At 50.2% G+C, this 12,673-nt stretch overlaps 5 protein-coding genes across 5 annotated transcripts; 2 read left to right on the forward strand and 3 right to left on the reverse strand.

Annotated features, from left to right (window-relative positions):
• Positions 1-411: 411 nt before the first annotated feature.
• Positions 412-4,356, reverse strand: GGI43DRAFT_424909 (uncharacterized protein; the record flags this gene model as incomplete). The annotated part of the gene is made up of 3 exons (XM_083208434.1): positions 412-3,575; positions 3,666-4,143; positions 4,291-4,356. 3 exons carry the CDS (start codon positions 4,354-4,356, stop codon positions 412-414), a joined length of 3,708 nt encoding a protein of 1,235 aa, XP_083057393.1.
• Positions 4,357-5,304: 948 nt separating this feature from the next.
• Positions 5,305-6,462, reverse strand: GGI43DRAFT_413472 (F1F0 ATP synthase subunit f). The gene is made up of 5 exons (XM_083206910.1): positions 6,326-6,462; positions 6,243-6,257; positions 5,890-6,040; positions 5,753-5,818; positions 5,305-5,687 (listed from the first exon to the last, which is right to left on the reverse strand). The coding sequence occupies exons 1-5, from the start codon at positions 6,371-6,373 to the stop codon at positions 5,662-5,664; spliced, it is 306 nt and encodes a 101-aa protein (XP_083057394.1). The 5' UTR covers positions 6,374-6,462; the 3' UTR covers positions 5,305-5,661.
• Positions 6,463-6,652: 190 nt separating this feature from the next.
• Positions 6,653-7,372, forward strand: GGI43DRAFT_386726 (ETC complex I subunit conserved region-domain-containing protein; the record flags this gene model as incomplete). Its single annotated transcript, XM_083203833.1, has 3 exons — positions 6,653-6,834; positions 6,890-6,994; positions 7,063-7,372. The coding sequence occupies 3 exons, from the start codon at positions 6,653-6,655 to the stop codon at positions 7,370-7,372; spliced, it is 597 nt and encodes a 198-aa protein (XP_083057395.1).
• Positions 7,373-7,561: 189 nt separating this feature from the next.
• Positions 7,562-9,359, reverse strand: GGI43DRAFT_187862 (CTLH/CRA C-terminal to lish motif domain-containing protein). The gene is made up of 4 exons (XM_083199914.1): positions 8,988-9,359; positions 8,848-8,924; positions 8,441-8,636; positions 7,562-8,233 (listed from the first exon to the last, which is right to left on the reverse strand). The coding sequence occupies exons 1-4, from the start codon at positions 8,988-8,990 to the stop codon at positions 7,751-7,753; spliced, it is 759 nt and encodes a 252-aa protein (XP_083057396.1). The 5' UTR covers positions 8,991-9,359; the 3' UTR covers positions 7,562-7,750.
• A 1,074-nt stretch (positions 9,360-10,433) lies between these two features.
• GGI43DRAFT_187759 (uridine kinase family-domain-containing protein) lies at positions 10,434-12,588 on the forward strand. Its single transcript, XM_083199912.1, has 9 exons — positions 10,434-10,747; positions 10,807-10,884; positions 10,980-11,029; positions 11,093-11,237; positions 11,289-11,331; positions 11,398-11,483; positions 11,538-11,607; positions 11,696-11,927; positions 11,987-12,588. The coding sequence occupies exons 1-9, from the start codon at positions 10,577-10,579 to the stop codon at positions 12,468-12,470; spliced, it is 1,359 nt and encodes a 452-aa protein (XP_083057397.1). The 5' UTR covers positions 10,434-10,576; the 3' UTR covers positions 12,471-12,588.
• The last annotated feature ends 85 nt before the right edge of the window (positions 12,589-12,673 follow it).

Genomic DNA, 12,673 nt, shown 5'->3' on the forward strand with positions numbered 1-12,673 from the left:
CCTTATTGCAGACGGAAGATCATCTCTCTCTCTCTCTCTTTTTTTGGTCCTTTTCCTTTGTCTCTGTTCCCTTATCCGTTCGCAATGCCTTGAAGAACACTGGTTAATATCTTTCAGAAAACCAATGCGCAATCATGTACGTCAAAAATAACGCGTGTTGAAATTGTACATATTTGCCAATGTGCCATCTGAGACGGATGAGCCCAGTGTACACAAAGACGACGAGTAGTAAAAAAAATAATTAACTCTCATCCTCGTTCGTTAATAGTAAAAAAGTCCAAGCTATCGTATGGTGCCTCAACAAGTTGAGGACAATCAAAATAAAATAATGTGCCGTTATGTTGTTGGTTTGTAAAGGCCAGACCGGGGCTTCCCAAGAAAGTGGTCAAGGGTGTTTGTGAGTCGTTCAGCCTAGGCAGCTTGATCGCGAGAATATCGACTCCAGGTTTCAGATCCGCGACTGCGGTACCCGCCGCGACCGCCACGACCAGAGTTATTTGAAGTCGTCGAATCTCCGTAGTTATTCGAAAATTCTCTCTTATTGTTACTGTTGCCGTTTCCGCCGTTGCCATTGCCGTTGCCACTGCTGCTACCTCCACCACCAGGGCCTCCACGAGGTCCGTGACCACCGCCTCGATGTCGTGATGATGGACGATGGCTTCCTCGTCCACCTCTAGCCGCAGAAAAGGGGATGGTGGCCACCTTAGGTTCACTCATCCCTGGGAAGTAGATTCGCACAGCATTTCCGCCGCCAACAACCTCGGATGCAAAATAATATGGCTCCATTACAGTCGGCTGAACGAAAAACCTCTTGGGCATTGATTTTATGCCCGCTGCAGGTTGCCACGCTGCTTCTGGTGCCTTGTGTGGGAGTCTGATCTGCGGAAGAGAGCCCATTTCTTGCTCCTCAAAGCATTCTTCTGCCATTGGCTTTGAAGTTAATGATTGTGGAATTCCCGCTGAATGCTGTACCGTTACAAAAGGTAGGGATACGGTTGTGGAAGTCTGGGTAGTCGTATGGTCCAGCGCATGCCGACTGGCAGGATCTACTCCCATGTGTTTTGGTGGAGATGTCTTCCCACCGTTCAGAAGATTATTGATTTTATCTTGCCAGTTTTCATGTGACGTCTCAGAAGGTCGTCGCACAGAGTGACTTTGATGGATAGGGGCGCGAGAAATTTCTCTGGCAGCCGCCCGGCTGGCCCATGTATTAACTGGCTTTGCTTGAGACGACTGAGCAGCAGCCATAGCAGGAGGCAGTTTGACTACTGGTAGCGGCTTCGGTAATGAGACATGCGGGCGTGTGATGTCCCCTTCGTATGCTGGGTGGCCCTCCATTGTTGGCGGCGGAGGAGATGGTGAAGAGGGTCGCAATGGTTCAGCCATGCCGATCTCCATACGGACATCTCTAGCGGGAAAGAATCGAGAGGGTCGTGACTGAGGAGTTGTTGTTGGGCCATTTGGAGGCAAGACAGAGCCACTGCCGCCGCCACCAATAACTGTAGGTTGACCTCCTAAAATAGAATCATCTGCAGTAGAAGCGCCCCTGGCGAGATCGTCTCGCGAGACTTTCCACGGGTCTGCGGCATTTGGCTTCCCCTCAGTAGAACTCATGACGCGTCTGGTTCCATCGCCAGGAATATGAACAGGGCGCCAAGTATCTTTGATTGCAGGCTGAGCATCTTCCGCTGAGACTCCACGTTCGGCTAGTTGACGGTCCCGACCTACTCGTTCAGCCATCTTCGCCGCACTTAATTTTTTGTCATTTTCAGCCACGGCCGTCACCCATTTACTCGCAATATCGTTACCCAGGTTTGGATACCGAGCAGTACGCGAGCCAATTACTGACTGGACCTGGTTTCGATTGTGAGAAGATGATTGCGCGATAGTCGGAGGGGCAATGGGAGCAGGTGCGTTAGAGCTTGAAACTGGCTGAGCAGGCGTGCGACCGATAATGGGATTGAATGTGCCATTCCCAAGCCCGTTGTTGTTATCTGGAGAGCTCCAGACATTTCGTGGCGCCCCAGAATTCCATGATGCGAGCCGATCTGGTCGAGGTGCCGAACTTCCCCAGACGTGGGTAGATTCTGTGTCTTGGCTGTGAGATAGCCGCCTGGCTGTAGGGCCGGGTGGGACGACGTTTGCCGATGGAACGTCTTTCTGACTGAATGCGGGCTTTTCAATACGGGTTATAGTGACTGCGTCATCTTTACTAGAATCTGCTTGGCTTGGAGGTTTCTCAGCTGCAGTTGGGCTTTCGGCTGGCGGGCCAGATGCCGAGTGCTGATTCGGCGCTGGCTTCGTCTCACGATCCTTGGGCACATCTTTTACTTCACTCTTCTTCTCCGGGGGAGGTCCAAGAGCTTCGAGCTTCTTTTGTATACGCTCTCGGCGTGCAGCTTCTTCGCGAGCTTCTTCCTCCTGCCGGCGTTTTCTAGCAAGCTCAACGCCCTCGCGCATAAGTTTCTTCTGATATTCAATATCGTCTTCAAGCTGGTGAGGAGCAGGTCCGTTGTTCATCTCAGCATGTGGGTTTCCATGATGAGGAGCAGCATATGTTGTCCCGGGAGACGGCCGAGGAGACATATCGTGCATTGGCTGGTGTCTTGATTGTCCTTGACTCATCACAGATGCCGCCACAGGAGAAACAGGGCTCTCTATCACAGAGCCGCTTAGAGAGCCTCTACGGACACCAAGAAGCTCGGGAGGTGGCGGCATAGAGCCATCGCCCCCCTTACCAATGCGTTGAAGATATGATCCACTGCCACCGCTGACATTGGAGGACCCCCTACGTCGTCCAAATGGGCCTTCCTGAACCGTGCGACTAGTCTGGAATGCAGCAGAAGGCTCGGCTGGGTGCTCTGATGGAGGTACACGCTGTAATAGAGCAGGATATCTAGTCTGAGAATCGGATCGCATCGAGGGGCGCCGATCAGGAACAGGCTCATATCGACCAGACCGCGAGTTGAAAAGCTCCTTATTTCCATATGAAGACCTATCTCTCCAGGTACGTGAATAATCATCAGCCATGGGATCTCTGGGAGGCGGAGGTGCCATGTTGGAGGCAAAAGGGGGCTCTTTGAGACCACCGCGTGGTGGATACGCAGACTCTACAAGACCAGGCGATGCTTTCTTAATAGGCGGTAGAGTAGCCCATGGAGATTTCGCGGGCGCTGGTGGTGCTGGAGGTTTGGCAACTAGGACTGGCTTTTCCTGAGCAGCACTCTTGAGAACCAGCCCTTTCCCAGACGGAAGTCCTCCAGACTTTGGTAGTGGTGTAACAGTCGCCACTCCTGACGGTGCCGGAGAGGATGGCTTGTCCTGGGCGGAAGTTTTGATTGAATCTGTTGTAGGCTCTGGTGCCCGTGTCGAGATCTCATCAGGATGGGGGAGAGTTGTCTTGGTGCCATCTCCCCAAGTTATCGCTTCAGGCTCCCAGTCATCGTCGTCGTCATCAATGTCCGCCCACTTATTTTGGCCCTGGGTATCGTCTTCATTTAGGCGACTAGCCATGTGAATACCATACTTTTTGAGCTCTTCATCCGTCAACTTTTTGGGCTCCGGGACAGGTGTAGCTAAAAGAAAAAGACAAAACGTAAGCATGTGTTTAATCATTTAAATCAGCGCCAAGAAAGAAACGCTTCCTCCCACGTCGGTTGACCTACGCCTATTCTTATTCCACACAACACTTGGGTCAGGTGCAGCCGCTGGCTTTCCGCCGTTTGACAGTGACGAGAACCTTGGAGTTGAGCTACCCGTACCACTCCCCGATTTTGCAACTAAACGTGGTCGTGATATGGACAAGGTGGCGGAGCCAGTCGGCGGGGTACTGGAGCCCGCGGCTGGCTTGTCGCTCGTCTTGGATGAGACATTTGGATTCGCTTTAGAGGCGAGGAAGGTCTTGTTGACAGAAACAGCTTTGAACGTCGCAGGCTTTTTCGTGGAGGCCCCAGTGCGGACCTGGCCCTTGTCGCCATCTTTTGCGCGCGATGCCTCAGTATCTGATCCCCCGCTCACACTAACGTCGGCAGAATTGATCTGGTCTTCGACACTCGTAATTCGCTTGTTTGCGATGTCTTCAGGGAGGGGGGAGCCTCCGTTTAGTGTTGGCGGTACCGGTTCGCCATGTTGAGAGTCGGTGGCCTGCGAATCAAGAAGCATAATGTTAGCATATCTCCAGAGCACAGTGTCGTTACACCTAGAAGAATATAAGAAACCAAGCCTGCGCCAACACCACCATAAAGATGGCTTTTGGTATCTAGATTGGCAAGGAAAAAAAAGGCGCCTCACAGGTTGTGGTTCAGTCGAGGCAAACACATCAGCTGAATTGTCGGTGGAGGGCTCAGCGGCCATCATCCGTCGTTGTGGCAGGTGTGCGCCAGTAGGAGCCGTAAGGGTGCGAACTCTCTCTTTCTAGGGCCCAGAATCAAGTCGCCTCTCCAGAAATTCGACTTAATAAAAGGGCCTGCGAGTGCACTTGTCTGCCTAGAACAACGCACACAAGAAGCAAGGCCACAACGCGATATCGGCAAAGGGAGGTGGAGGAAGAGAAGAAGGAGGAGGAGGGGGGTTGCGGAATCGCGAACGAGGCTGGCAATGGAGAGAGACGGACGGTGGAGGTGGTGGGGAGATGCACAACGGAGGTTTCGGGGAAATCTCTCTTCCTAGGCCTCACAATGAGGCTCGGGTTCGTGGGGAAGGAGTCGTCTGAGTAGCTACCGGTATCAGGAACTCGGCTGCGATGTGTCTGGAATAGCGATGGTGAGGTGGAAGGCGACCTGATTTTGAAGCTGCAGGAGCCTGTTGTGGCCTAGCGCTGAGTGGGAAAGTTTGGCCTGTATGGGAGGCCCGTGCGTCGCTGTTCACAGCGCTGCTCCACCCAAAGAGGCTTAGCCTGCTTGATTGTGAGGTGGGAAGGCGCCTATTGAAGATCTAAAGTGACCCGTACGGGTGCTGTTTTTGGGAGGGTTAGCAGCCGCTACACAGTGCTCTTGAACTTTTGCACGTAGATCCCAAAGAGGACCATTAGCCTACTATTATTCGTTATATTATTCGTTATATGATGCTCGAATGGGAGTTGAACTCTTTTTGGGGAGCAGCGGGCGATGCCTCATAGACGACTGTAACGAGTTTCTATGGTATAAAATGCGTGATGTTTAGTTGTTAACCGTTTCTCTTTGCAGCTGTCAGTCAGGCGGCCAGTCAGCATCAGCAGATCCTCTTTGTAGTGACTCATGCATACATAGCCTTCTGAATTCCAGGTACGTTCACCGGCTGACTATGATGATAAATTACCAGTCACATGTTCTAGAGGCTTGGCATCCATTAAGGATATGGAATAGTAGTAGTTTTGGTCTAAGAAACCTCACTTTTATCAGATTGCTATACCGTCACTGTTCGTGGCTGCTCATGCGCTGTAGAGGTTCATAATGGCATAGAGAAGGAGGAGAGAGGAGGGAAAAAAAAGTCAAATCGTGAACAAAATAAACAAGGTTTGTGCATCACTTTAGTGTTATCGAGCGGGAGAAAAAAAGGTATTCAATGCGTGTCTGATAGTACATGAGGAAGCCCAGGTGTGTCTATGACAGCACCGTTCTAAGTCTATTTACATAACCGCTCATCATTTTTTGAGAGAGGCTTCAACAAACCGTCCCTAGTACTTTAGTGCGCATTGTTCTTGTGGTGGCCTAGATACATAGCAAGCGCCGTTAGCAATGATTGTCACCAAAAATCAACGGCCGCATATACGTACGCAGGTGGAAGTAGTAGTTCTGGGCGTAGCCAATGCCGATGAGGAAAAGCAGGGCGTGCACGATAGCTGCAAGTCCGGAGAAAGTTAGCCAATGTTGTATTTCTCATCCGGGGTGTTTGAATTTGGTTATATCGTACGCGTAGCAGATGGGTTCTTGCCAAAGTACTTGGCCTGGTAGCGGCCGAGAAGACCCTTGCCCTTGATCTCGGGGGCGGCACCTCGGGGAAGCTTCTCGTAGAAGCTCACAACACGCTGCATGCGCAGAGCATCGGGAGCAGCACCAATTGCCTAACATCAAGCATCGTCCGTTAGCTAAATATTCGTTCATTGTCCCGCACTTCGGCCGCTTCATAAATTCGCATCTCTTTTTCGTCGCATAGCAACTCGCTCCGCTCCGTCGTAACTCGGCTCTTTCAAGGGTATCGATATGCGTAATCCAGCAGGAAATTTCTTTTTTCCTTCTTCAATCATCGCAGGGGGTTTTTCATACCTTAGGGGAGGCAATCTAATTAATCATAGCATATTAGCATTATGGCGCAGGTAATTTCGGATGCCGCTTGGAAAGAGTCTCACCTTGGGGGGAATGAGCGTAGAAAGCGCTCGGCGAGTGACGTAGCTCATGATGTCGGATTGTGAGGAAAGACGCTCTGAAATATGGCGAATAGCTACGTCTGGAGGCGCTCAATGGCGAAGGTCGTCGATAAATCGCTGGATTTGAACCATGTTCCAGCCAAGAGGTTCTTGCCGAAAAGCACTCGTCTCGGTAAAATATCGCTCCGCACCAGCCAATCAGCGCTCGCCATTTTTGTCAAGCCCACCTTGAACAATCGCCGCAAACCACCGTCATGACCATCGCGGACAATACCATATCAATCAATTGAGAGGCACGCTTCCTTCGCCATGGCGTCTCTCAGAACACAGTCGGCTGCTCGCCTGGTGCGCAACGCCATGCGCCCTCGCATCGCACTGGCGTCTATCCCCCGCCGTTTCGAAAGCTCTGCGGCCAAGCCCGCCGACGTCGTCCCTGCGATGCCAAGTGCTAACCAGCCCGATTACGACGTCCCCCTCGACAAGGCCACCTCGTACGACAGCTATTTCCGTCTCTTTGCGATAAATCTGAGTGCTAACAGTGCGTAGCACATATACTCCGGTCCCCAAGCGCGTGCAGGACGGCACTGAGGATATTCTTCCTGCCGCTACCATTTCTGGCGCTCCTATGGAGCTCCAAGGAAGGACAGTCCGGTAAGTTTGATATTTAATTTTTATAGTCCGAAAATTAGAAAGATTGCCATTTCTAATTTTCTCTACAGAATCTACCAGGAGGCCAAGCCGGCCACACAATCTGGAGATTTCAGGGGTGATCGCTGGCGAATGGATTGGGATATTCTGCCCAAGGGACACCGTTGGGAAAACCCGTTGATGGGATGGCAGTCTTCGGGAGATTTCATGCAGGGAACCAACATCAACTTCAAATCCAAGGAGGACGCCATTCACTTTGCAGAGAAGCAGGGCTACGAATACTTTGTCCAAGAGCCAAACTCTCGAAAGATCACACCCAAAGCCTACGCAAACAACTTCCTATACTCACCAAAGAAGTTGAAGCACATCCGAACAAAATAGAGCAGCTAATAAGCTTGGCTCCCTATATATATACATATTAGATAAAGAAAACGTGTTATCAGATTTCCATTCACGCAGTCACACATTTTAAAAAAGAAAAACGGGAGTGGTAATGTTGCCATTTTTGCTTACGGAATATACACTGAGCGTCTCTCCTCGACGCACGCAGGAGTCTCATTATATATCTCATGGCATCAAATGATCGGTGTGGTCTATCCTCTGCTGTTTCTTCTACGGCATGCGCACTAGGCATTCAATTCACAAAGTGCAAGGCCAAAATTATTCAAGCAGAATCATATCATTTGCATTAATCGTCATTATAAACTACAATCCGCATTATAAAAGGAAGCGCCATATTTATGAATGTGATTGAATTATTCAAGTCGTCATCATGGATTCGTGTCCATTTTCAGAACCGGATCCTCGCCATGTTTGGCTTTGGGACTCGTCACCTCCTAATCCGAGATCGAGACGCTCGGGAAGGCCGTTCCCTTTCTCTCTCGCCGCACCCTCTGCCCAGGCTCGCATTTTCACAAGCTGGCGGATAGCAGCTTCGCGTCTGGTTGACTGCCTTTCTAAGATGGCCCTATTCACCCTGTCTGCAGCATCACGACGCAGGCTAGGATCGAGAAGAGCAGCGAGTTGCGGCTCTAAGGAATCTGAATTAAACAATAGCAGAGCCATTGTTGTTTCTAGATCCTCTAAAAAGGCAGGATTAGTGGAAGCTGGCGGGCCGAGTTGTTCCGTAGCAAATTTCAGAGCAGGGCCAATATCCCCTCCCGATGCATTGCAAACCCGGATGAGCTCGACAAGCTGGAGGCGCAGTAGAGAAAAGCGCAAAGCTTTGTCTTTATCCAAGATCTAAGTTGCAAGTTAGCAACCTGGTGCATACAACAGAGATGAAGAATTCAAAATTTAACGTTGCATAAAGTAGAGGATCATAAAGGAAGTGGTGTTTCTCATCACAGGCCGGAAAACCAACCATATGCGTGGTGCATGTAAAAACTCGTGTTCTAATCATGAAAGGCAAGAGAAAAAGATGGAAATGTGAGAAAATGATGCACATACCTCAGGATCAAGCTCATTTAAAGTCTCGATAGCAGTCTGAATGTTTCCACTATGAATGCAATTCTGAATCTGCTGTCGTGCTCGGATAGCCGAGGTATCCTGCTGCGGCTGCAATTTTGCCTCTTTCGAGAACCTTGCGGCCGCATTCGGGTAGCCCTCCATGGTCAAATAGTCCAAAATCAAGGCATTAATATCGCTACAAGCCAGTTAATAACTTATACTAGTCGTAGTGTGAAGAAGAAAATCAATAGAATGATGGTGTGTTTGAAATGTCAGGAAAGAAGAAGATTATATCGGTTTTCCGCAGAGTTTTCTCGGAGAGATTCCCATTGATAGTATGTTCATCATATAAAGTTTTGCCAGGAGGGATGTAACAAAGACGCAAGGTATGGGGGGTTATATCATACTTTTTGGGAGACTTGACCCCCTCAACACGCCTCTCAAAGGCATGCTTAGCCGGAGTAGCTGTAGAAGCCGACGACATCTGCACAGAGAGTCAGGACATGTAGCGAGGGGTGCAAGGTCCAGAGACGTCACGGCATCGTACCATGAATCTGATCAACGGTCCTCCCGCGGGAAGACGGCAGCAGGTCTAGTTACGGTACGACAGCAGCGGTTATGCGAGAATAAAGAGGCTCATGGCGTGCGCGGCAGCCAAAAAGGAAGCCGAGGATGCCAACGTTTCAGCGCATTGGCAAGCCGAGTCGTGGAACCGCAGGCTCGCGAACAGGGCGAATGTGGCGCCTAGTGCTGAGAGCGAGGGAAAAGTTTGGTTTGTGGAAGGATAACGATTTCTGCAGAGCCCGGACGAGCAGAGAAGGGCCTTTTTGGAGGTGGCCGGGTCTCCATGTACAGTCAGCCAAGCGGACCAATGGCTGCCGCGTACGCCTAGAGCAGGCTCCACAGTAGCTTCTTGCGGCTGCGTTTGCCCTTTCCAGCGGGGTCCTTGACCACTAATTCGTGGGACGGAGCCCTGGGACTGTGTTATCATGATCATGATAGCGAGAGGAAAATATAATGGAACGAAGAGAAAATTTTTCTCAAAAAGGGCTATGGGTATGGGCTACAACAGTGCTTTGAGAGTAGCAAGTCTCTGGCAGCACCGCCAGCCTATAGCATTTACCGTACAAGCATGTATGCTCCGGGACAGACAACCCCCTTGCATACAAGTAAGCTTTTTTCCACTTCTCTTTGTCGAAATGTCTTGGTACCTGTCTAGGCACCTGTCGTAGCCCCCTGTAGCAGGCCAGTCAGATATCAACATTAACGGGCTGCAGAATGCAAACTAATGTACTCCGTATCCAAATGCCAGCGTATTCTGCAGGTGGGTGGCTTTTGGGTATCGACACGACGCGTTGGTGTAGGCCCTTTTCTTCCCATTTGGCAGCCCCAAGATAGAGTAGTCCAGCCAACTAGAGAAGGCAGTGGGAGCACGAGACAAGGTTGCCTGATCGAAGTCAACCACCATCATCTATCATCGCTTCAACTTGAGGCTGAATCTGGACGCCAAACCGCCTCATCTCAAGGCTTCCTCCGCCTAGACGCGGCCAACCCAGCCATGTGAACGTTTTGCTGCTAGCTGCCTACCAAGAGCCACTGGCACATGCCTGCTTAGGTACTCGTGCCTCACCAAGCCCTACCAGGCCTATCAGCGCGCGGCTTAAGCTTCGCTTGGATGGGGTCCGCCGCGATTCGTTAGCGGATGGCCAGCTGTAGAGGCGGCCATCTCCGTCCAGCGCCCTCGAAGCCTCGATTCTGGTGGGTTTGGCAGGTCGATAAGCCACAGCCGATAAGATTTTATGCTGCACCCTGACCGTCAATTTACATGCTCTATTCCGCCTTCTACTCATCGATCAACACTTGTTTCGCTTCCTTCTACTCCGTCATCTCTCTCGCCTCTGCTCTGCTCTTGCAACTGCCTGTGTCTGTGGCAACGTCGTCTGGTCCTGGTGCCAGCAAAAACTCACTTTTTGGCGACTACCGAGTGGGGATCACGCGAGCCGTTTCCCACTTCATCTACTACTCTGTACCCTAAGATAAAAAGCGTAATCCTGTGCTTGTTCTTGCTCGTAACGACGGCCTGTCGGTGAATCAACTAACCCACGGCTCGGGCCAGCACTTGTCCTGGTGGTAGAAATGTCGCAGCTTGAGAGCCATGTCACGGTTCAGAAGCGTGCTTACTACTCCCCGCCGTGGGCAGACGTGAGCATCATTGCCGTTGCTGGCAGCTCAGGCTCCGGCAAGTCGACGCTGTCTCAGACGATAGTGAAGAAGCTCAACCTGCCATGGGTCGTCATTCTTTCTATGGCATGAGCACCCCAGGAAACGCAGCCGGTCTTGAACACCGTAACTAATGATGAAACCAGGACTCATTCTATAAGACTTTGACCCCTGCCCAATCTAAGCTGGCATTTGCCAATGAATACGATTTCGACTCCCCAGAGGTACGCTCCTGATCCTAATGTGGTTTTCTGCTGGTCTATAGTATTGTGAGCATCATGTCTCTCACGATCAGACGCTTAAAATTTGCTCTTTGTAGGCCATTGACTTTGACGCTCTCATCACTTCTCTACGGGATTTGAAGGCTGGGTAACCATGATCCGCGATAAATGGAACGAACTTTGAACATCCTCGTTAACTCAACCCTTCCAGAAAGCGAGCAGAGATTCCTGTGTACTCCTTTGCCAAGCATGCACGACTGGAAACCACCACATCTATTTATTCCCCACACGTACTCGTCCTAGAAGGCATTTTCGCCCTCTACGACCCACGAGTTCTTGAGCTGTGTGATATGGCAGTATGTTCGCTTACAAATGACACTGCTAGATGAGTTCTGACAGGCATTTAGATATACTGCGAAGCTGATGCAGACACCTGCTTGTCGCGGAGAAGTAAGACATTTTCTTTGCCGTAGTATTATTAAGCGACAACGCAAATGCTCACTGCTGCCCTGTTAGTTGTCCGAGATGTTCGGGAACGAGGCCGAGATGTCGAAGGCTGCATTAAACAGTGGTTCGCTTTTGTGAAGCCGAACTTTGAGAAGGTAAGACTTCCCAACTGAGCTGCATTTTAACGTGGCTCATCTCACATCAATTAGTATGTCGAGCCACAACGTAAAGTGGCCGATTTAATTGTACCACGAGGAATCGAGAACCAAGTAGCACTGGGTAAGTCAAACTTGATGTGTTTTTTTTTTTTTTTTCACCTTTTGAGTTTTCTTTTTCCTTCTTGAAAAGGGTACTGAGTGATGTAAAGATATGATGGTTCAATTCATCGAAAAGAAGCTCTTTGTGAAGTCAACACACCACCGAGAAGCTCTGGCTAGGCTTGAGGTCAGAGATAAAGACGAGCCTCTCTCCGACCGCGTCGTTGTCATGAGCGAAGCACCTCAAATCAAATTCATGAACACAATTCTCCAGGACATAGACACCTCCGCCGAGGACTTTATCTTTTATTTCGATCGCCTCGCCGCTTTAATCATCGAACAGTAGGTCAAATATGAAACACGCTCGGCCCAAATGGCGATGTGTACTTACTCTGATATAGGGCTCTGAACAATGTCCAGTTCGAAGAAACGACAATTGAGACACCACCTGGTTATAAGTACAACGGTCTGCAGCCCAAGGGAGAAGTTAGCGCTGTAATTGTGCTCCGAGGAGGATCAGCCTTTGAACCAGCGCTCAGAAAGACTATCCCAGACTGCAGAACAGGACGGCTCCTGATCCAGTCCAGTTATTCAACTGGCGAACCGGAACTTCATTATCTACGTCTCCCGGAAGATATCCACAAGCATGAAAGTGTGCTGCTACTCGACACGCAGATGGCTAGTGGAGGAGCAGCTCTCATGGCAGTTCAGGTTCTAGTTGACCACGGCGTCGCTTTGGAACGTATCGTCTTAGCAACTTATTCCGCTGGAAAGGTTGGCTTGCATAGGTTGATGACGGTATTCCCAGAGATAACGGCCGTGGTTTGCAATCTGCTACACCACCAAGAGCAGCGGTGGGTTGAAAAGAGATATTTCCGTTGTTGAGCGACCTGCAAATTCTAAAAAAAATCTACATCATCACGCTATTCTGCTTGCATAGTACACGACCGGATTGATGCTTTCTTTTAGACCCAGTGGGACAACAGGTGCTAGTTACCGGCGACGGCAACAGTGACGAGTCTGATGATGACATGAATGCACATGTGCTTGGATGTGTGAATGAATGTTTGCAACTTATACATATATGG

The sequence above is a fragment of the Trichoderma evansii genome, assembly GCF_050947405.1.
Source record: "Trichoderma evansii strain SZMC 28006 chromosome Unknown GGI43scaffold_21, whole genome shotgun sequence".
Taxonomy (NCBI): Eukaryota; Fungi; Ascomycota; class Sordariomycetes; order Hypocreales; family Hypocreaceae; genus Trichoderma; species Trichoderma evansii.

Bases quoted from the DNA above. Each gene is read 5' to 3' on its own strand.
- GGI43DRAFT_413472 (XM_083206910.1), bottom strand. From the start codon at position 6,373: ATGAGCTACGTCACTCGCCGAGCGCTTTCTACGCTCATTCCCCCCAAG. The intron at 5,819-5,889 runs GTACGATATAAC...CCGGACTTGCAG, and splicing joins CAAGAACCCATCTGCTACGC to CTATCGTGCACGCCCTGCTT. The intron at 5,688-5,752 runs GTACGTATATGC...CTATGTATCTAG, and splicing joins GAACTACTACTTCCACCTGC to GCCACCACAAGAACAATGCG.
- GGI43DRAFT_187759 (XM_083199912.1), top strand. From the start codon at position 10,577: ATGTCGCAGCTTGAGAGCCATGTCACGGTTCAGAAGCGTGCTTACTAC. The intron at 10,885-10,979 runs GTACGCTCCTGA...TGCTCTTTGTAG, and splicing joins ACGATTTCGACTCCCCAGAG to GCCATTGACTTTGACGCTCT. The intron at 11,332-11,397 runs GTAAGACATTTT...CTGCCCTGTTAG, and splicing joins CACCTGCTTGTCGCGGAGAA to TTGTCCGAGATGTTCGGGAA.
- GGI43DRAFT_187862 (XM_083199914.1), bottom strand. The intron at 8,637-8,847 runs GTATGATATAAC...ACTGGCTTGTAG, and splicing joins GGGGTCAAGTCTCCCAAAAA to CGATATTAATGCCTTGATTT. The intron at 8,234-8,440 runs GTATGTGCATCA...CTTGCAACTTAG, and splicing joins TAAATGAGCTTGATCCTGAG to ATCTTGGATAAAGACAAAGC.